This window comes from Elephantulus edwardii, unplaced genomic scaffold, assembly GCF_000299155.1.
Source record: "Elephantulus edwardii isolate Elephantulus edwardi_28Jun2011 unplaced genomic scaffold, EleEdw1.0 scaffold00197, whole genome shotgun sequence".
In the NCBI taxonomy this organism is placed as follows: Eukaryota; Metazoa; Chordata; class Mammalia; order Macroscelidea; family Macroscelididae; genus Elephantulus; species Elephantulus edwardii.
In genome coordinates this window covers 747,474-770,065 of record NW_006399947.1, presented here as the reverse complement: position 1 = coordinate 770,065, position 22,592 = coordinate 747,474, and the positions used below count along the sequence as shown (strand labels likewise).

The 22,592-nt window shown below is 37.5% G+C and overlaps 1 protein-coding gene across 1 annotated transcript in view; it reads left to right on the top strand.

Moving 5' to 3' along the window:
• RNF145 (ring finger protein 145) overlaps positions 1-22,592 on the top strand; it is a 56,497-nt gene that overhangs the window by 24,418 nt on the left and 9,487 nt on the right. Inside the window, 5 exon segments of the mRNA XM_006903611.1 lie at positions 2,619-2,710; positions 7,386-7,621; positions 8,285-8,460; positions 9,441-9,581; positions 14,572-14,754. Coding sequence (XP_006903673.1) covers positions 2,619-2,710; positions 7,386-7,621; positions 8,285-8,460; positions 9,441-9,581; positions 14,572-14,754 — 828 coding nt within the window.

Below are 22,592 nucleotides of genomic sequence, written 5' to 3'. Positions count from 1 at the left end.
TTAAGTGGACCTGGACAATAAAGGTGCTCTGGTGAAGTTGGTGTAAGCTCTCAGGACCAATTACAGTGACAGACATGATGAGATCCATCACCACTGGGGAGGCAGCATCCTGGGGCCCAAGTCAGTGGCCTTTCCTGCTAAGCTGGAGAAGATGAAGGCCAAAGACTGGGCTGATGTATGTACACACTGACTTTTCTGTATATAGGAATAAACTTATTCTGCCTTTAAAACAACAACAAAAAAAACCAAAACAAAAACCCCAATAACAAAAATCCTTATCACTTGGTCAATGGGCATCATAATAACGGAGAAAAGATTAAAGTTTTCTTATCATCAGTATGGCTAACATTGTGGAAAATGGGAATCCCTGAACACTTGATTGTGCTTAGATGAGACTTATACTTGGACTGGAAGCAGTTCTCAGAACAGAGCAAGGAAACACTGCATGGTTCAGAATCAGGAAAGGAGTGTGTCAAGGATTCATCCTCATAGTTGTTTTGATTTGCATCTCTCTTAGAGCTAGGGATTTTGAACATTTCTGCATGTGTTTGTTGGTCACCTGAATGTCTTCTTTGATGAAGTGTCTGTTCGTATCCTGTGCCCATTTTTCAATTGAATTGTTTATCTTGTTGTGGTACTCGAGTATTTTATAAATTCTGGATATAAGTCCCTTTTCTAACATGCCATTACCAAATAACTTTCCCAGTCTGTGGCTTCCCTTTTTACTCTGTTGATGAAGTTTTTAGATGTGCATAGGGATTTAATTCTTAGAAGGTCCCATTCATTTGTTTTATCCTATCCTGGTTGTAGATTTTCCAGGATGCTTGGAAGACTGTTCGTGTTGTGGATTAGGACTTCTAGCGTTCTTCCAAGCTTTTCTTTAATGAAGTGTATGTGGGAGGCAATGCTTAGATCTCCTTTCAGAATATACTGCTTAGTGGTGATTGCTTGCCATTATTAGGTAATCTCGCTTTCATTAAACCAAATCTGGGATCTTGCAAATAGCTAGTCCAAAAGGTCAGTGTGTAGTCTTCAGTGCCTTGCAGTGGCCTATTGAACCAAAGTGGGCCAAACAGGGAAGATTCTGAAAGATGACTGTGAGAGAGAGTTGATAAGCAGAGTGGATTTAAGGGACCTAGGATAATACTAATTTGTATTGTGGAGTGATTGATTAAGAGGTTCAAGATTGAAGAGTGGAGGAATTTATTAAAATGTATAATTACAAGGTGACTTGACAGCAAATAACAACAAGGTAGAATGAAAGATAAAATCAATGATATTTCAAATAAAAACAGAAATCTTTTCTCAGAGCCTGGAAACAAAAGATTTTAAAATAAATCTTTGCCCATAAAAGTCTTTTTTTTTTTTTTACTTTTCCCCCAGCATTGTATTTTTATTTTATATTGGTTTATATAAAAAAAATTGATATAGACTGCATTTCACACGTTCCTACATTCACAATATGTTTCAAAGTCGTATGCTTTGTGATTAATCACCATTGATCTATGCGTACTAATACTGTCTTTTTCGGTTCCCATTGGATCTTTCCTAATTCCTTCACCTCTCACAGAGTTCTCCCCTACTTGTGCTCACCACACTGTTATCCTAGTGATTTCTTCCTCTCCCCATCCTTTGCCCCTCTGACCCCCTGCACTTCTCTTTTGGACTTTTAACCCACATCTTATTAGTTAGCCTTCCTCTCCATATTATTATTATTTTTTTAATGCAACATATTTTTTACAACATATTCTTCCCATTTAATTTTTTTAAATTTTATTTTATTAATTTTAATGAACATTTACAGAAATTTTGGATTTCCATTCATTCATTCTTGGCTTTTTCTCCCTGCACACCCCTCCCCCCCAGTTCGCTCTTCTCTTTGAAAAGTAAAAGAAAAATTCTTTCATTGGCATAGAAGTCTTTTAAACCCCTAACTCAATCCTCTGCCTTTATACCAGTTTCAACTCAGCATTTCTGTTGGACTGAACAGCTCTTTAGTTTTTCAAGGCTATAAATCTTCACAGAACCTCCTGTGGAGATTTCTCTTGTGAAGGAGAGTTGGTCGATTCGAGGTGTCACCTTTTTACTTAGCAGCTAAACACAAAATTTATGTTCTATGGTACTCTGTTTCAAACATTCATTCCTGTGTTTTTTTTTCTTCTATTGATTAGCACAGTTGTAACTAATTAATTGTGAAAGTGTGTATTTGTATCCTAATTTATAAGCATCATGATAGCAGCCCATCTTGTTTACTTTTATTCCATGGCCTAGCAGAGGGCTAATAATATTAGCACTCTGTTAACACAATTCTTTCTGAGTTAAAAAATAAAGTACAGAAAATGCTCCTTTTTAAATTTTGTTACATATAATTTGAATTCACAAAATAAAAGACTAAAGAGAAATTTTAGAAAAGTTTAAACAATAGGTCAGCAAAAGAACTTCTAGAATAATGTTAAGTTGCTGAATTACATTTATAATATGAAGACAACCAAACAGACTAAAGGAAAAAATTATGACAGGGAACCCAATTCTGTAATCAGAAAAATAATGTGCTTATGTTTCAAGCTGCCCCTCATATTGCTTGTAATTTATCTAATATATTCTTATCATTCATTTAGGGACTATGTTAGGAGTGAACTGGAGTCTGCCTATGAAGGACCAATGTATTTAGAACCTCTCTCCATGAATCGGTTTACCACAGCCTTAATAGGTAAGTACTCAAAACAACTATGAGATATCATCTCACCCCAGTAAGAATAGCAGAATTTAACAGAACAGCAAACATCAAATGTTGGTGAAGTTGTGGAGAAACTGAAACCCGTATTCACTGTTGGTGGGAGTGTAAAATGGTGCAACCCTATGGAAATCTGTATGGTGCTTTCTCAAAAAGTTGCAAATAAAAAAAAAAGTTGTAAATAGAAATACCATTTGATCCAGCAGTTCCACTACTGGGAATTTAACCTAAAGAAAACATAACCGCCACCCAAGCAGATATATGCACACCCATGTTTATTGCAGCTTTTTTCACAATAGCGAAGAGCTGGAAACAATCCAAGTGCCCATCAACAAACTAATGGATAGAAAAACTCTGGTATATTCACACAATGGAATACTAAGCAGTATTGAAAAACAGGGAACTCACGAAATATTATGCAAAGTGGACAATCCTGGAGGGCATTATGCTGAGTGAAATATCTCAGTCATAAAAGGACAAATACTGCATAGAGCTACTCACTGTTGTAAAACGGGACTGACACTGAGGTTGAGGGAAGACAGAGAAGGAGGAGAGGAATGATGTATACTACATTGAAACAGATGAGGGAGAGAGAGAACTGTTTAAAAGGGATATATGATTGGGTATTATTGTCATTACAGGAGTCCAGAATGAAGGCTGAACAGTGGAGTAGACTTGGGTGGAGGGATTGCATAACAATGAAGGAGTTTCACTTTTCAAGGAGAAGAGGCAGGGGCAGGGAGAAAAGGGCAACAATGAATGACAGGAAACCCTAAGTCTCTGTAAACTTTCATTAATATTTAACTTTTTATTTTTTAAAGTAAGAATGGAAAATGAGAAGAAAGCACTAAAATTCTTACTTGACCTGTTGTTGTTGAGTACTGTAGAGTCAGAACCAACCCATAGCTGATCCTGTGGTGGTTTTTCAGAGGCAGTTGATCGCAGAGGAGGAGATTGCCCTGTACTCAAGAGAGATGGCTATGGTTGCATTTTACTTTTTAAAATGTAAATAACGAATATTTTCAGTTACATATGTGACTCATAATTCTAATCTGATCCAAATGCAGCAGTAGGCCAGCTATTGAATATTTTAATTGTATTTGAAAATTACATATGTCATTTTCTTATATTTTGTGGTCTGTGGATGCAGAAGGTATGAGCACCCTGTGGTCTAAATGAAGGTTCTAAGAATCTGAGATTTTCTTAGATCCTGTCTAAGAAGTCCTATACAGGGATTGGATTTCTTGGTCCTAGGAGCTGAGCAGAGAATCAGAAACAGCTACAAGAAGTTACATGGCAAGTCAAGGTACTGCCCATAAGCAATCCACAGTGATAGGAACAGTGTCAGAAGGACATAAAAGTGCCCAGTGAAGTTGAGAGCCCCACAGATGTTTGTCATGAGTACAGGTCTAGTAAGAACTTGACTGCTTTCCTCTATGATTTTCCATCCCCACTGGTTCCAGTCCTGGGTGGTCAGGGAGCATAGATGTGCTGTCACTACTTCCTTTCCCAGCTGCAAACTTCCTACCTGTAGGCCTTTAGCAAGCAGGAGCTACAGAATGGGAGAAATCTTAATTGAAATACATTTCAGAGTTTTTTATTATTATTAAATTAAAATGGTATCATTAAAGATAGACTAGAAAAATTATAAGATTTGCCTATGATTTCATCTGAGGCTGGAGAAGATCTCCAGAGTGGATTTCAAAAGTCTGCTAGTATTTGGTATATAATAACCAAGATAACTTGCTTAAAGAGTTGGCATGTTCAATTGTGAAACTGTTTTGTTAGCTTTTAAAAATTGTATTCTCCTAATATTTTATGAAAGATATAATTTAGTGTATATCTGAATTGTACCCTTTCCTTTTTGGTCAGTGATTGGTTCTCTGTGCTACAGATCTGTTACTGAACTAATATCTCATTGAATTAGAAACTAAACTATAACATTTTCCAAATTTTATTTTAAAATAATCTTGCTTTGATTTGAAAATATTTTCCTCCTTCATGTCATTATTAAGCTCTTAATGAAAACCTAAATACCAGTTTTCAGAGTAGCAAACTTTGGAGCGGTTTTTTCCCCCACTTTCACATGATAGGATGGATGCAAAGGTCTTTTAAACAGAATGTGTCACTTGAGTCAGATTTTTCCTCGAAAAAAGACAAATGAAGCCTGTAACTGCTGGGTTGAGCACTGTATGTGCTAGCTTAGACTTAACGGAGTTTTCAGTGATGAGAGGATGCATTATGTGGAAGGTGGAAGTTTAAATATCATAGCTCTGAGAAAAGTGAAAGTGAGATTTTCCAGGATGAAAATTTTTAATTCTTAATTTAGGTATTCCTTCTCAGTAGTTTATTTTCTTCATTTTTTAATGTTCTAATTTCATTTTTATTAAAAATAAGTGCCTGAGCCTTATTTTTAAATCAAGTAACCTCACAATTTGTTCATTAAATTGGCACTTGTCTGTCTAAACTCATCTGTGCTCTGAGGTGTCATTCTCCAGAGGCCCCTTTCAACTTGGATCATTTTTTCCCTTGCTATCTTTTCTTTCACCTTTATGGAAATGCTATTGGTTGTTGTGTACCATAGTGTCTGAACTGACCCAGAGCTGATTTGGCAGGTTTTAAGAGGCAGTTAATCCCAGGGGCAGAGGTTGCTCACCCTTCTCAGCAACAATTCGTTGTACATTACGCCCTACTTTACTTACTGGTCTGTTTTCCTTCTTTCTCTTTGTCTGAGATATGTTGTCTTGCTTTCTATGCTTTCAAATCCTTTATTTAATATCTAGTTTGGGACATATTTTGACTATTTCAGAGCTTGTTTTCTCTGAATTCTACTTTTTATTATAATAGTCTTTTCTTTTGTAGCTCTTTATGTCTTTGATGCTCTTAAATTTTTTAAGCTTTCTTTTACTCCCTGCATTATCTCCATTTCCTGTGTTCTTTTTAAAAATTTTTATCCTTCTAACAGAGCTTTATTGTTTCTCACATTTAAAATCAGTTGGATTATCTTAAAATTATTTACAATCTGGTGCTGGAACTCTGGTGACATTTAAACATGGGAAAAATCAATTTGAACCGACCAGCCAGTAGTGTCCAGAAGTATGAGATAATCTCTTTCCATTAAGATATGGGTTCAACATCAAGAAAACAAAGATTCTCCCCACTGGGCCAGTTGGCAGCATTATTATGGATGGTGAAGAGAAAGTCATCTGTGAGGGACACCTTCAGAGTACTGAATAGCAATGATGTCAGTCTGGAGACTAAGGTGCACCTGATCCAGGCCATGGTCTTCACAATTATGTGCTGTGCATCAGAAAGGTCGACAAGGACTAGGGATGATAGAAGGAAAATTGATGCCTTTGAGCTGTGGTGCTAGAGAAGAATATTGAATATGGACTGTTAAGAGAACAGAGAGATTCATCCTGGAGAGAGTGGAACATGCTGCTCCTTGGAGGCAAAGATTCTAAAATTCCATCTGACATACTTTGGGCATGTTACAAAGAGAGACTAGTCTTTGGAGGGGCATTATGTTTGGAAGGGTTAAAGGGACCATGCAGAAGAGGAAGACCCTCAAATGAGATGAAATGATTCAGTGTATGGCGTAATGGGCGTAGGTGTGTCAGAGATAGTAAGATAGGCACAGGAAAGAGCAGGGTTTAGAGCTGTTGTGCATAGGGTTGCTATGAGTTGCAGGTGACTCGATGGCTCGTAACAATAGCAGTAAACAGCACACAAATATATCTAACTTACTGAATGAACAATTACTAGATTCAGATGCAATTCTAGTTTTTATATGCAATAATTCATCTAGTGGACTCAACGTATTAACTGGTTTTGGTGGTCAGAGCTTATTTTTTCATTTTGTTTACCAAACTTCATGAATAGAGCTCTGGTAGCCTAGTGTCAAGAAGCTGCACTGCAATCCTGAAGGCATGAAGTTCGAGACAACCAGCTGCTCCGAGGGAGAAGGATAGGCAGTTTTCTCCCATGCTGTTTAATTGCCTTTGAAAACCCAGTGGAAGGTCAACTATGGGTTGGTTCCAACTTCATGGTACACAGCAGTAACTATTTCATAAGTAATAATCATGTGTTAATTGTTAAAATAACAATGTTATTTAAACTTCTTTGAGTTACAACTCACAGTTGAGTCAATTTGGAAGGTTGCATGGTTCTCTGAAAACAATTAAGATTGCAAATCTTAGAATAATCCTGGTTGTGGTATGATATTAGGCAACCATGTGTTTGAATTTGTATTTTTCACTAGAGCAGTTAAGTATAGAGAACCTTTGGGAAGAGGCACTGTATATAATCTGTGGTAATGGAGTTATTGTATTAGTGTATTTAACACTGTTTAACAACTTTCTCTATATGGTACATGCCATCAGAAATGTGAGGAAGACCCAATGGAAATACATGCTCTTATGTCAGTGTTGTCCAGTTGGTATTCAGAACCCAAGGAACATGTGAATATGTAATTATGGCCACATGAAAGTAAATGATATTTAAAATATTGTCAAAGAAATCTCCTAAGTTAAATTTATGAAGCTACCTTCTAGATTATGAAAGTCACTGTCTTTTTTGGACAGTGGTTTCTGTTTGTGGTATTTCTGTAGATCCTAAATTCTTCTAACGTAAGTACGTCTTCTCTCTCCAGGTCAGCTGGTGGTCTGTACTTTATGCTCCTGTGTCATGAAAACAAAGCAGATCTGGCTCTTTTCAGCTCACATGCTTCCTTTGCTAGCACGACTCTGCCTTGTTCCTCTAGAGACTATTGTTATCATCAACAAATTTGCTATGATTTTTACTGGATTGGAAGTTCTATATTTTCTTGGGTCCAATCTTTTAGTACCTTATAACCTTGCTAAGTCTGCATATAGAGAATTGGTTCAGGTAAGACTGGCAGCCCCCCACAAATAAATAAAATCCATATCTAATAGATTAAAGATTTAAGTCATTTTTCTTTCATGGTCACATTAGTTGTTAACATTTGAAAGTAACAGTTATTTTTACCTGAGATTTTCATCTGAGATTCTTTATAAAGTTCTCTGAAGAACTTTATAGTATATTGTTTTATAAAGAACTTTATAGTAGTAGAGCGACATGTTCTCCATAGTAAAGCTATCTAGGTTCATTTGCTTCTGTTTCATAGCTTTATAACCTTGCAGTAATCACTTACCTTTATGGTCTGTAAGCTGGGTCACACCTTGCTTTGCACTGACCTCATAGGGTTGCTGTGAGGTTTCAGTGGGTTAGTGTGTCTAGAGCCCCTCGTAGGAGAGGAAGGCCCTCTATGAGGTGGATTGATTCAGTGACTGGGATAATTGGGATGGGAGTGTCGGAGTCAGTGCGATTGGCACAGGACAGAGCAGAGTTTAGGGCTGTTGTACATAGGGTTGCTGCAGAGATAATTTAGCTGAAATAATTTGCAGTATGGTAAAAGTTATGTAACTTTCTTTAGAGACTTTAGAGTAAACTCTATTGTTTAAATATGTTTATTGAGTTACTATATGTTGCTTATTTAAAAGGTTCTACTCTTTCTTTTTTTCTATTCAGGTAGTGGAGGTGTATGGCCTTCTAGCCTTAGGAATGTCCTTGTGGAATCAACTAGTAGTTCCCGTTCTTTTTATGGTTTTCTGGCTTGTCTTATTTGCTCTTCAGATTTACTCCTATTTCAGTACTCGAGATCAGCCTGCATCACGTGAAAGACTTCTTTTCCTTTTTCTGACAAGGTAATTGACTAGAGTATATGGAACTATATTTAACCCCAGGAAGATAAAACTGATCTATAAATAGTAGGTATTACAAATTATCTCTTAGTCACATTAAATGTGCTTCATGTTTAATTAAGATAGAATTTCATTCAGGCCTAGCAAGGTAGGGAGTATTATTAATAATACTGTGCTTTGATGCAGATAGCATGTACATTTCTGCAATCACCTGATATTTATTTTCTTGTTGGCTGCACTGTTGTAAAAAGAGTATAGGCAGTATGAGGAGGGCTGAGTCTTCTTTTAACTCCACAATGGAGAACTGTCCCCATCAATAACATTCACAGTACAAACTAATTCCTGTAAGGTCAGATGTGGTCTCCCCTACTCCTTCACCTAGTTCTGCTAATTCCAACACCAATCTTACTGTTCTGCTGGGTCTAAGATCCATTGCAGTGACCATATAGGCATTACAGCACCATACTCATAATTGTGGGGTTTATAAAAGAATTTAGCAGGCTGTAAATTTAGGTTGGCAGAGGATTTAACAGTCCTCAGTCATTGTTTAGCTTCTCGTGCATGATCACAGGCCCTTTCTAACAATTTTAATTGGTAAATAACTTTTAGAAAACATACAATGAATTGATAACAAAACAGCCAGATGACTGTTAACTAAATCTTATTTTTACAAATAAGGTGGAGAGTGTGTGTGGACTTTTATAAGTATTAAGAAAATAACTAGAAGACACGCAATTTGATGGTTAGATTAATACCCTAAATGTGGGATTGGAACTGGGGCCCCTTTAAATCAGATTTCATTCTCTTTTGTGAAATTTTCAAACTTAAAATATAGCACTTTGAACATTATAGGTTCTGTAAATGCTATATCTAGTTTATTTGTACATAATACTACAACTCTATATATTTATGACATAAATATGAAAGGCATACGAAGTTCTTTTTTTAACAACAAAATTTCTGTCTGTTCCCTTTCTCCCCAGTATTGCTGAGTGCTGCAGCACCCCTTATTCCCTCCTGGGTTTGGTCTTCACAGTTTCTTTTGTTGCCTTGGGTGTTCTGACGCTCTGCAAGTTTTACCTGCAGGGCTATCGGGCTTTCATGAATGATCCTGCCATGAATCGGTAATTATGGTTTCTAATCTTTTAAAAAAGGTTTGAAAGTTCAACTTTATAGTTAAGTTGAAGTAATGAATATTTTTAGTTGATGTCTCTTTGTGGGATTTTAAGTTTGGGGGTTTCTTTCATGGAAAAAATACTGAGAAGAAAACCCCTAAATTTCCACGTAGAAAAAAATTTTTTGATTGTATAAACATAATGATGCATGTTGGGCACTTTGCCTTCCTTAGATTTATGTAGATTTTTTTTTCTTTCTTGCTCTTTCCCACTTGGAGTTTTGGTGAGGTTGAATGCTTTGAGGCAATTCCAATTCATAGTGACCCCATGTAACACTAGAATTGCTCCACAGGGGTTTCTGACCCCTTATGACAATAGAACTGCCCCACAGGGTTTCTAAGCTATTAAAAATAGGAGCATATTACTCAGTCTTTGCATAGACAATAAAAAAGATAAATCTCCTTTTGGCATTCTCTGCTTTCAGCAAAAACTCATCCGACACCAGCAATGATATCCTTCAGGCCGCACCTACGTCTAGATCCAGCCTGAATGTCTGGCAGTTCTCTATGATGTACTGTTTTAGTCAGTTTTCAAGAATTTTCAGCAAGATTTTATTGACATGTGATATTTAATAGTAATTTTTTGTAACTTCCATATTCTCTCGGATCACCAATAGAATGAAAACATTTTGGAATGAACTTAACAACAGAATAAGACTAATTTAAAAGCAGGCCATCCTGGTGGAGTTTTATGTTACCAAGATCAAATTCCTGGCTTACATAAAGCTAGTAATGAATGTCATTAGTCACTAGTAAAATTACACTAACTTCAACTGCACTCTGTCTATTCTGACTCACAACTAGTTCTGCTTTCAGCCTATACTCTCTTGATTTCAGCTAAGATCCATCTAACACTGACTATATGGTCCTCAGTATCACGGCCCCTTCTAAATCCAGCTAAATTTCAGTCTTTCTCCTTTGGAGATTTTTCTCTTGCTTTGAGTTCCAGCCATCAGCCTATCAGATAGCAATCAAATGCTTCACCATTGTGAAACTTTGTGTATTCCTGCTAAAGGCCTTTTTTACACGTTTAAATGTAAGTCAAATGCTGATTAAAGTTTCAAATGTAGCATTGATGAGAATGCAGAATGGTTAATCTAGTTGCTACTAAATCAGTAAAAGCGAGTATAGGGAAACCATATTCTTTCTATAATGCTCATGATTTGTTATCTTAATACAGTCTTTTAATTTAAGTAGTAGTTGTTGGTTGCCTTTGAATCAGAACCGACCCATACTTGACCCTCCAGCAAGTTTTTAAAGACAATTTAATGGCCCAAATCCTTCTCCCATGGAGCAACTGGTGGATTTGAACCTAGGATATGAAATGCATGCCTTCGGGATTCCAGGACAGTTTTTTAACCACTAGGCCACCGGATTGCCCTTTCATTTAAGTAGTCTTGTTCACTTACCAGTTATTATGACAGAAGAGTAAAAAAAAAAAATTTTTTTTTTAAATTACCAATCTTCTTGCTAGTCTCTTTCAAGTAGAGAGGAAAGGCATATAGGAGAAGATGGACAGAGAAAGAAAAATAGTTTATTTGTATCCAAACAACAACAATAAAAACCCCCCACTGCCTTTGAGTTGATTGTACACAGACTCATTGGAATTTCATTTGATGCTGTTTGATGCAGTTGGTCCTACGGTTTTCTTCGTTTAGAGTGTCCTGCCCCCAGCTTATTCTCTGCAACTTCCAAACCGCAGCAGTAGAACTCTGGCATTGTGGTGGTCTGAGGTGGCAGTGAGTTGACTCTGACAGAACTATGCCATAGAAGTTTTGTTGTTTTAAACTTTTACTATTCAAATCCTTTTTATCTGATTTTTTTCTTACATTTTGTTGCAAGTCACCAGATTATTTGTCCTATGGAGTTTTTCATAGTCTAAATTTTCTAATTGTATCTCCATGTTCTACTATTCATTATATTTCCCCAAGGATCCATGATATATCTATGAAGTAAATTATTACAAATAAGATTATTGAATTGAAGTATATGTAAATTTAAAATTTATTGACTTATTTTTCACTTTTAAGGTTATATCTATACCTCCATATTATGATGCCTGTTTTCCTTTATGTCTGTCAGAACTTGCTATCTTTAAGATTCATAGTACTTATCTGATTGTAAACAGTAGTTTTAAAAACTGCCTATTTTTGGTCATTTCTCACTAATTTTTAAGAGCTTTTTTGGTTGTAGTTGGGTGGAGATTTTTTTGTTTTTGTTTTTTATTTAATTGGGCCAGGAGGATAAAAGAGCTTAAAGCTCTGTATATTGTATGTTTTCCTAATGGAATTGTTTTTAATTGTATTTATACTTCTGTACCTTTATGACTTTTGGGCCTCATCGTTTTCTTGAAGACACCGTTCCCTCTCTTTAATAGTATAAAGACATTCACCTTTTATTTTCTAGGATGTCTCTGATGTTATCTTTTATAATCAGAATATAGCTGGCTTATAAATGGGTAGAAGTTAGTGGGTCCTTAAGTATGGAAAAAGTATCTGACTCATTAGCAAACCCTGATAACAAAACTTTCATTCATCCATTTATTTTATAAATTGCTTTTTTTTCCCTCTCAGTAAAATAATATTAAAATAATTGTTGTTGATTGCCTTTGAGTTGAGCACAACTTATTGCGACCCTATGAACAAAAGGCCTGAAGCCCCTCTACAACTATCATCATTTATCAAAATTCATAGAGTTTCCAGAAATAAGTTATTTAGGAAGTGGATGCCACTCCTGCTTCCAAACCTGTCATAGAATGTTATTGGTTGAGTTGCCTGTGATGCATAGTGACCCTACGTACAGCAGCTCTGAATTCTTCCCTGTCCTAAGCCAGTCTCACTAATTGTGACACAGCAACTCCCATTGCCCCAGTTACTGTATCAATCCATCTCATCCAGGGTCTCCCTCTCCTGTACTGTCCATCCACCCTTCTGAGCATGATGTCCTTTCCCAAGGACTCGTGTGTTCCTGGCCATGTACCCAAAGTAAGTGAGGCAGAGCTTCAAAATCTTAGCCTCCAGGGAGAGACTTGTTTTCACCCTCTCTGAGACAGACCTATTTGTTTTCTTGACAGTCTGTGGTATGTTCAAGACTCTTCTCCAGCACTACAACTCGAGGGCATCTATTCTTCTTCTGTCATCCTTAGTAATTGTCCAACTTTCTGAAGCATAACAAGTAATTGAGAAAAAATGGCCTGGATTAGGCACACCTTTGTATGTAGACTGACATTGTTGCTCTTCAGCACTCTGGAGAGGTCCATGACAGCAGATTTTCCCAATGCAGTTTGTCTTTTGATTTCCTGACCAGTTGTGTTAAAGAGTGTTGATTGTGGATCCGAGCAAGCTGTAATTGCTAACAACCTCAATCTCTTCTCCATCTGTTATATGGAGCTGCCAGTTGGCCCAGTGGTGATAATCTTTGTCGTCTTGAGGTTGAGCTTCAATCCATATTGAAAACTATAGTCCTTGACCTTTTGCAGCAGGTGCTTCAGGTTGTCTTCAGTTTCAGCAAGCAAGGTTGTATCATCTGCATATCATAGGTTGTTAATGAGTCCCCCTCCAATCTTGATGCCACACTCCTCATTAAGCTCTGCATCCTGTGAATGATCTTCTCTGCATATTGATTGAAAAGGTGCAGGAACAGGATGCATCCCTGACACACTCCTTTCTTGATTTTGAACCATGCGGTGTTTCCTTGCTCTGTTCTGAGGACTGCTTTTTGGTCCAAGTACAGGTTTCATATAAGCATGATCAAGTGTTCTAAGATTCCCATTTTCTTCAAGGTTAGCCTCAATTTGTTGTGATCATACAGTCAAAAGCATAGTCAGTGAAACACAGATAGACATTCTTCTGGTACTCTCTGCCAAGATCCATCTGACATTGGCAATAATGTCCCTAGTGCCACAACCTCTTCTAAATCCAGACTGTATTTCGGGTCGTTCTCTGTCAATGTACTGTTCAGGTCTTTTTGGATAATCTTCAGGAGGATTTTGTTAATATGTGATATTGTTCGATAATTTCTGCACTTTTGTCGGGTCACCTTTTTTTGAAATGGGAATAAATAAGGATCTCTTTAAGTCAGTTGGCCAAGTAGTTGTCCTCCAGATTTCTTGGCACAACTTTAAGAGTACATGCTGGGCAAAATCTGTTTGATAAAATATGTCAATTGATATACCATCAATTCCTGGGGGTTTACTTTTTGCCAAGTCCTTCAGAGCAGCCTGCACTTCCTCCTTCATCACCATTGCCTTTTGCTCATATGTTTCTTTAAATTCTTCTGTGAGCCAGTTCTTTTTGGTACAATGACTCTGTATAATCCTTCCATCTGCTTTTAATGCTTCTTGAATCATTCATTAGTCTTCTCATAGCAGCCTTAAAGATTCCAACTCGTGGCTTGAATTTATTCTTTAGTTCTTTCAGCTTAAATGCTGAGTGAGTTCGGCCCTTTTGATTTTCTGACTCCAGCTCCTGGCACATTCATTATAATTTGCCTTGTCTTCCTGAGCAGCTCTTTGAAATCTTCTAGTCAGTGTCTAACTTCTTGATTTCTTCCCTTGACTTTCTCAGCACTCTAGTGCAATATCCAGAATCTCCTCTGAGATCTATTTTGGTCTTTGCTTCTTCTTCCTAGTAATAACTATTAAAAAAATAGTAATAGCAATAATAATATTAAATATTTTATGTTAAAATTTACTGTGCTTTTGTCAATGTAGTCTGTGTCACTATGATGTTATATTGATGCTTCATAGGATAAAGTTACTATACTGAATTTTAAGTGAATAGATTTGAAACTATATATCTGCAGTCTAGATTTAGAACTATATGTCTACAGTCTAAACTTTTGGAGTATTTTGTCTGACTTAATGAGATTCTGATTGTGCTATTTAGTTTTGATTTTTTTCCCCCCTTTAATAATAATGTATGTTTTTGTTTTTTAATTAGGGGCATGACAGAAGGAGTTACACTCTTAATCCTGGCAGTGCAGACTGGCCTTATAGAACTACAGGTCGTTCACCGGGCATTCTTACTCAGTATTATCCTCTTCATTGTGGTAGCTTCTATCCTGCAGTCCATGTTAGAGATTGCAGATCCAATTGTTTTGGCGCTGGGAGCATCTAGAGACAAGTAAGACACACTCTAAAATAAATAAACTTTCATAGTATTTGCATTATTTTTTATTGCCCAAATATTTAAGAAGTATTTAAAAGCAGGAAATAGATGAATAATTATTACTTGATTAATTTAAGAAATAAACATTTTACTTTTTCCTGTATGAGATAATTGACTTTTCTATGTTTTCCCCCCTCTACCCCCAGATTCCTTTATTTAAAAGTTACGGGGAAAGCCATGTATTACCAATTAGGTTAAATTTTTTCAAGAGAATGTTAATACTTAAAAAGTTAATACAATGATGAACATTAAAATTTGCTGCAAGATATACCGCAAATATATAATTTTACCCTGTTAATACTGGTTAAAATAAAAGATTGAGAGAAAAATGTAAATGGTGGAAAGAAAAGGTTGATGGACAATTGTAAAAAAAAAAAATTATGGAATAACTGCTGAATTATACTGTAATAGGGGTTTTTAACATTTTACTGGGCTAGGTGAAGTTAATAGCAGGATTCTTGTGCTTTTCATATTATGAAAATTCAATTATTACTTTGTTTGCTTAAGTTGTTGCTTAAAATTTACTGACCATTTTCCCTAGTGTTTTATGTGCAGTCTGTTAATTCTAGAACTACATCTGAATTTATTGCCTTATTGTAGCATTTTATGTGTTAGAGTTTTTTGGGGCTATAATTGTGGAAGCAGATTTTTTGGCAGGTTTTTTTTAGCATTCTAAATTAGCATTTTAATTATAGTTCATAAGATTCGTTTTTGTATCCCTATCTATTACATTGTTAAGCATTCTATAACATTTTCTTAAATAATAGGATGGCTAGAAGAATCTGTTTGAATAAGGTCAAATGCCAAGATATGTTTCAGATAATCATAATTAATGGTACTTACTTGAGATTTATTTTTGAGGTTTAAGATTTCTCAGCTTCCGAATTGAAAATGTTTAAATTGGTGATTAGCTCAGTTGAAGAGCTATTTAGTAGATCTGAGTATTGGGTTGCTTTGACTGATGTACAATTAATGTTTTGCTGTCTCTTGTGATTTTTTTTTTCATATTATTAATTTTATTTTAAGAATAATTTAATACAGAAAATTTGAGAAAAAGTATAGAAATGCGTAAATCATATAGGAACCAGTAAGTCCAGTTGTGGGCTTCTCCAGGATGCTGAAACTGGCATGAACTAACTACCTCCTTCACCATCAAACCTAAGAATGTTGAAAGGGAAAGAAATGTACTGTCAGAGTTCTTGTACTTGACTCCTGCCATTGCATTAGTAATAACTTCTAACAACTTTATGCCAATAATCATTAATACCGATCAAGTGGAACCAACAGAAGAAAGATTTAAAAGTTTGTAATAATTCTGTAACTGTTAAGGCATTTGAAGCCTTTGATAAACATCTTCACTCAGATGGCATAACCTAGATGGCATTTGAAGGAAGGAGCAAGTTACCTGACTTAAACAAACATCTCCAGACAGCAGAAAGAATATGAACATTATGGACAGGATACTTTCATTTCACCAATAAGAAGATTTTATACAGCCCATGTAGTACAGGCTCATGAGCACACTGGTTGACTGATGGACTGGAGATCAAAATACAGGCTCAGAAAACTATAGAACTTTGGTGTATGTCAGAAGTGTTACAACAGGTGAATAGGAATGGGCAGAACTATTCTATAATGAAACTGGAGGGAAATGGTATTTCATATGGAAAAGGATTAAATAGATCATTTTCTCACACAATTTAACACAAGAATCAACTCCCTAATGTCATAGACTTAAATGTCAAAACAAGAATATTAAAATTACATAGACAGGTCTTATTCTACTTCTCTGCTTTGGTGAAATCACCAGTTTTCTTCTGTGAGCTCCAATAACAATCTAGTATGCACAGCCAGCCAACAGTTAGTATCAAGAATGTATTAACAGTTCCTGAAAATCATTGCGATAAATAACTAAAAGCATTGTAACAAAAGAAAAGCAGATTAATATGAATAGTTAGGCATCTCAAATGCTCAAGGAACTGTGAGTCAGTAGCTCAGTGAGATAATACTCAGTGCTTATCCGATTGGCATTAAAAGAAGTACAAAGAACAAGCATGTCTGCATATACACATAATCACTATTGCAAAAGAAAAGTATTTCAGGAATAGATGTTAGTATAAATTGCACATGTGTGATAAAAGATGTGTAGAAGAAAGTTGATGTCGCTGTCCACAATAGGAAAAGCTTGAGAAAAGAGTCATCCTTTCAGCATCCATAAAGGATTACTTCCAGAATCCCTGGCAGATGCTAAAATCCAGGAATACTCCAGTCTCATATAAAACGGCTTGGTGTTTAAATGTATCCTATGCACTACCTCCCATATACTTTTAAGTCATCTCTAGATTACTTAGGACGATACAGTGTTAATGCTATGTAACCAGCCTCTTATGTACCTTCTTAACCTTTGAGGGATCATTTTACTGCTTTTCTCTACTCGCATATCCACCTGGGGTATTTTTAATCTGTAATTAGTTGATAACGCAAGTCCCAATATGGGAAAATGACTGTATATGTCCTATTTAGTAAGATGTAAACTCTCAAAAGAAAAGGAAGTAAGAAAATGAAGCACACAAGTTTCAAGGCAATAATTTCACTGGGTGGAGGAACACATTTTATAGGCTGGTCTGCCATTTGTAGGTTCTTTTCCAACCCCTAACCTTTGTTAGGATAGTTGGCCTCTTGAATGTTTACTGTCTTACTTAAAATAGCTGAGTTATGAACTACATGAAAGAAAGCAGTGCATGTAGTGATAAGACAGTGCATTATGGGGCTGGGGCTGGGAGTATAACCTATATGATATGTTCTGTGAAATAGGGCAGAATTCTATAATTTGGCTATAGTAAAACCTTAGGGGAGCTTGCTTCTGTGTGTCTTTTTTCCACTGCTGTGTGCTGCTGTTGTTTCACAGTAGCTGACAAAGGCCAATAGGGACTCGTAGCAAGAGGAGAGTGAATGGAGTAGACACGGCTTGCCCGTTCAGTGTTCCACCTCCCTGAAGAACTGGGGCAGCTGGTGCCAACACCTGCCTGTCTCCCTCCCTCCTGTTGTCTAGTGATACTGGAGTCTGGATTGAGGTCTTTAAAACCACTGTTGTTACATTCCTTCATGTTAACTATGACTTATAATGACAAAATGAAAAAAATATGAAAACAAGCTCTGACCCTTGCCAACCTGTGTCCACCTCACCATCTCTGAGACAACATGACCCCATCGCCACCATTACTGATGAGAGCTCTGGTGGCCTAGTGTTAAGAAGCTGTGCTGCAATTCCAAAGGCAGACGCATCCACCAGCTGCTCTGTGGGAAAAGGATGGGCAATCACCTCCTGTGTGATTTACTGCCTCTGAAAACCCACTGAAGGATCAGCTGTGGGTCGGTTTCTACTTGACTGCATATAACAACATAACTTTAAAAACCATTGAGAACAGTTAATAAAGGAGAGGTGCTTTCCCTTCTTAAAAAGTTAAAAACCTTATAGAATCTCAGACATTGTCCAGATGTATGTTAAATGATACTGAACTTAAAACCTGTAATATTCAGAGTTGGTAAGACTGGCCTGTGCAGGGCTTCTGTTGACCTCAAAAGAGTCTTCCTCTCTTATTAAAGCCTTTTTACTACTCAGGCCAGCTCCCCTAGCTATTCTTGTAAGAACCCTGAGGCTCGTCACTCCTCCAGAAAGCCTCTTGCCAGAAACCTCTTAGTACTTTCAATCCTTGTGTCCCCAAGTTCAACACCAAAAATAAGTGCTCGGAGGCATCTTTCCACAAGAAGCCTCAGATCCAAAGGCGCTCAGCTCTTTTCACTGTGTTTGGTATGCCTACTCTTAACTACCTTGATCTCTTGACCGGGAAACCTACACTACTCTGGTTCTGCTCCTTCTATTTCTTTGCCACAGCCTTTCCCTGCTGCCCACTTTTTCTGGTTTTGCAGCTGTCTGTGTCTTCTGGGCCAGAAGTTGCTCATTGCAAGATTCACTGGAAAATGACCCTGTGAACAGCAGATTTGAACTTTGACCTTACCTGTGTTATCCTCACTATTTGTATACTTGAGCCCATTGCTCTAGTCACTGTAAAGTCAGTCCATCTTCTTGGGAGTCTTCTCTCTCTCTCTCTCTGACCCTTCACCTTTAGCAGCATGATGGCCTTTTCCAAGGACTGGCTGGTCCTCACAGCATGTCCAAAGTATGTGAGACAAAAGTTTTACCATCCATGACTATAAGGAACATTCTAGTGCCTCCAAAATAGACCTGTTTGTTCTTTTGCCAGTCTGTGGAATATTCAGTACTATGAGGAGAAATGTGGGGTCAAGATTGGTGGACGATTTATCAACAATCTGCGTTATGCGGATGACACAACCCTGCTTGCCGAAACTGAAGAGGACCTGAAGCGCCTGCTGCAGAGGGTCAAGGACTGCAGCCTACAATGTGGATTAAGGCTCAATGTCAAGAAGACAAAGGTTCTCACCACTGGACCAATTGGCAGCATCAGGATGGATGGTGAAGAGATTGAGATTGTACACAGCTTTAGTTTGCTTGGCTCCACAGTCAACACTCTTGGCACCAGCAGCCAGGAAATTAAAAGGCTCATTGCCATGGGAAAGTCTGCTCTTAGGGACCTTTCCAAAGTACTGAAGAGCATTGGTGTCTCTCTGGAGACTAAGGTGCATTTGATACAGGCCATGGTCTTTGCAATCACTTGTTATGCATCAGAGAGTTGGACAGTGACCAAGGAGGATGGAAGGAGAATTGATGCCTTTGAGCTGTGGTGCTGGAGAAGAGTATTGAGAATACCATGGACTGCTAGGAAAACAAACAGATTTGTCCTGGAAAGGGTTAAACCTGGTGGCTCCTTGGAGGCAAGGATTCTGAGGCTCCGTCTAACATACTTTGGACATGTTGTGAGGAGAGACCGGTTCTTGGAGAAGGACATCATGCTTGGGAGGGTGGAGGGACGGTGCAGGAGGGGAAGGCCCTCGACTGGGGTAATCGGGGTGAGAGTGTCAGAGACAATGCGATTGGCACAGGACAGAGCAGAGTTTAGGGCTGTTGTACACAGGGTCGCTATGAGTTTCAGGCGACTCGACGGCACATAACAACAACAACATTCTTCAACACCATAGCTCTGAGGCATCAGTTTTTCTTCCCGTCATCCTTTCTCATTGTACAACTCTTCTGTTGTTACTTAGTATCAAGTATTGTGACTCAGAGCAACCCTATGAGCAGTGGCTTTGAACCCTGTGCTATTCTGAGCCAACCTGTCTATGACACACCTGACCCCATTGCTACAATCATTGAGTCAGTCTTGTCTCCTGACGCTCTACCTTTTCATATAGATGTCCTACTCCAACGATTAGTTCCTCTTGGCAACATGCCCAAAGTGTGTGAGACAGAGCATATCTTTGCCTCCGGACTACAACCTGGTTTCACCTTTTTCAGGACAGACCTGTTTGTTCTCTTGGCGGTCTGTGGTATGTACTGTACTCTCTCTAGCACCACTGCTCAAAGGCATCTTCTTTCGTCCTTATTCACTGTCCAGCTATCAGATGCATACAAAGTAATTGAGAAGATCATGGCATGGATCAGGCACACCTTAATCTTTTGACTGATACTGTTGTTCTTTTCATATAGATGATAAGTGAGTTTTGATTTTATGACAAAGTTTTTTTTTAAGTCATGCTTATGTATGTATTGGTTTGTGACAATTATATTAAACAAATCCAGTAATAGCTCATATGTCTAAGAAGTATAAGGATCCTTTAGACTCTTGTCAAAATAATAAAGCCTTGGTTTAGAAGAGGCCATGACACTAGAGATATCATTACTGATGTTAGATGGATCTTGACTGAGAGCAGAGAGTGCCAGAAGAATGTCCATTTGTGTTTTATTGACTATACAAAGGCATTTAACTGTGTGGATTACAACAAACTGTGGCTGACATTGAGGAGAATGGGAATCCCAGAACACTTGATTGTGCTCATGTGAAATCTCTATCTACTATACCAGGAAGCTGTTGTCCGAACAGAGTAAGGGAACATGGGATGTTTCAAAATTAGGAAAGATGTGCGTCAAGGATGTATTCTTTCTCTATACCTTTTCAATCTACATGCTGAGCAGATTATATGAGAGGCTAGACTTTATGAAGAAAAATGTGGCATCAGGATTGGAGGAATATTCATTTGAATTATGCAGATAACATAACCTTGCTTGCTGAAACTGAGGAGGACTTGACGTGTTTGCTGTAGAAGGTCAAAGATTACAGCCTTCAATGTGGATTGCACCTCAACATCAAGAAAACAAAGATCCTCATCACTGGGCCAGTAGGCAGCAGCTTAATAGGTGGAGAAAGACTGAAGTTGTTAACAGTTTGATCCTGGCTTGTATCCACAATCAGCACCCTTGGGACCAGCAGTCAGGAAATCAAAAGATGAGTTGCTTTGGGAACATCTGCTGTCAAGAATCTCTCCAGAGTGCTGAAGAGCAACAGTGTTAGTTGAAAGGCTAAGGTGTGCCTGATCCAGGCCATGATCTTCTCAATTGATCTGAGCACTGATCTGTGAATATGGGTGAAAGTAGAATCGATGCCTTTGAATTGTGGTTGTGGAGAAGGGTATTGAACCTACCATTGACTGCCAAAAGAACAAAACATGTATGTCCTGAAGAGGGTAAAACCATGTTACAACTAGGAGGGAGGGATTTTTAAACTCCTCACATGCTTTGGGCATGTTGCCAAAAGAGAGCAATCCTTGCAGAGGGACATCATGGATGGAAGGGAATGGGTAGCGGTCTGCATAGAAGAGAAAGACCTTGGATGAGGTAGATTGATATAGTGTCTGGCAATGGACTCAGGTGCATTGGAAATGAATTTAGAGCCGTTGTTCATAGGGTCTCTGTGAGTTGTATCGACTCAATGGTACTTAACAACATCATCTATTTTATTTTATTATTATAAATTATGTATATAAAATAAATTTTATGAATAAACTCTTGAAAAAAAACACCTTTTTTATATTGTATGGAAAGCGTTTTCAAAGTTCTGCTTTAGGGACTTATTTGTGAAGACTTACATACTTTTAGAAATTAATATACAGTGCCTTAAGTTGGGGTATATTTAAGGAATTCTCTGTTAGACTTGTCCAGTGTTTAGGAGATAACATATACACACACTTACTTCTAGACTTGCACAGTGTTAAAAGACACACACATACACAGTTCTAGGAACCCGATACCTCCTGTCTATCCTAAAGCATTAGGATTAGGCAAGTTAATTTTGAAGGTTTTTTTGTTTTGGGTTTTTTTTTTCCCTCCTTTAGCTAGAGGGCTTGTCTTGTATTTGCATTTCACTTTTGGCAACATTGAGAAGAATAGGAATCCCAGAACATTTATTTGTGCTCATGTGAAATATATGCCTAGCCCAATAAGTCTGTTGTGTGAAGAGTAAAGGGAACAGTAACTACTGCATGGTTTAAAATCAAGGATGGTGTCTGTCAGATATGTATTCTTTCTCCACACCAATTCAGTCTGTATACTGAATCATTTGAGAAGCTGGACTTAATGAAGAGGAATGTGGCATCAGGATTGGGGGGAAGACTGATCAACAAACCTGCATTATGCTGATGACACAACCCTGCTTGCTGAAAGTGAAGAGGATTTGAACTACTTCCTGCAGAATATGAGAGACTTCAGTCTTCATTATGGATTACATTTCAACAAAATAGGATTAGAGGGTAATTTCTTCAACATAGTAAAAGGTTATTTATGAAAACCCAAGAGCCAACATTGTTCTTAATGGAGAGAG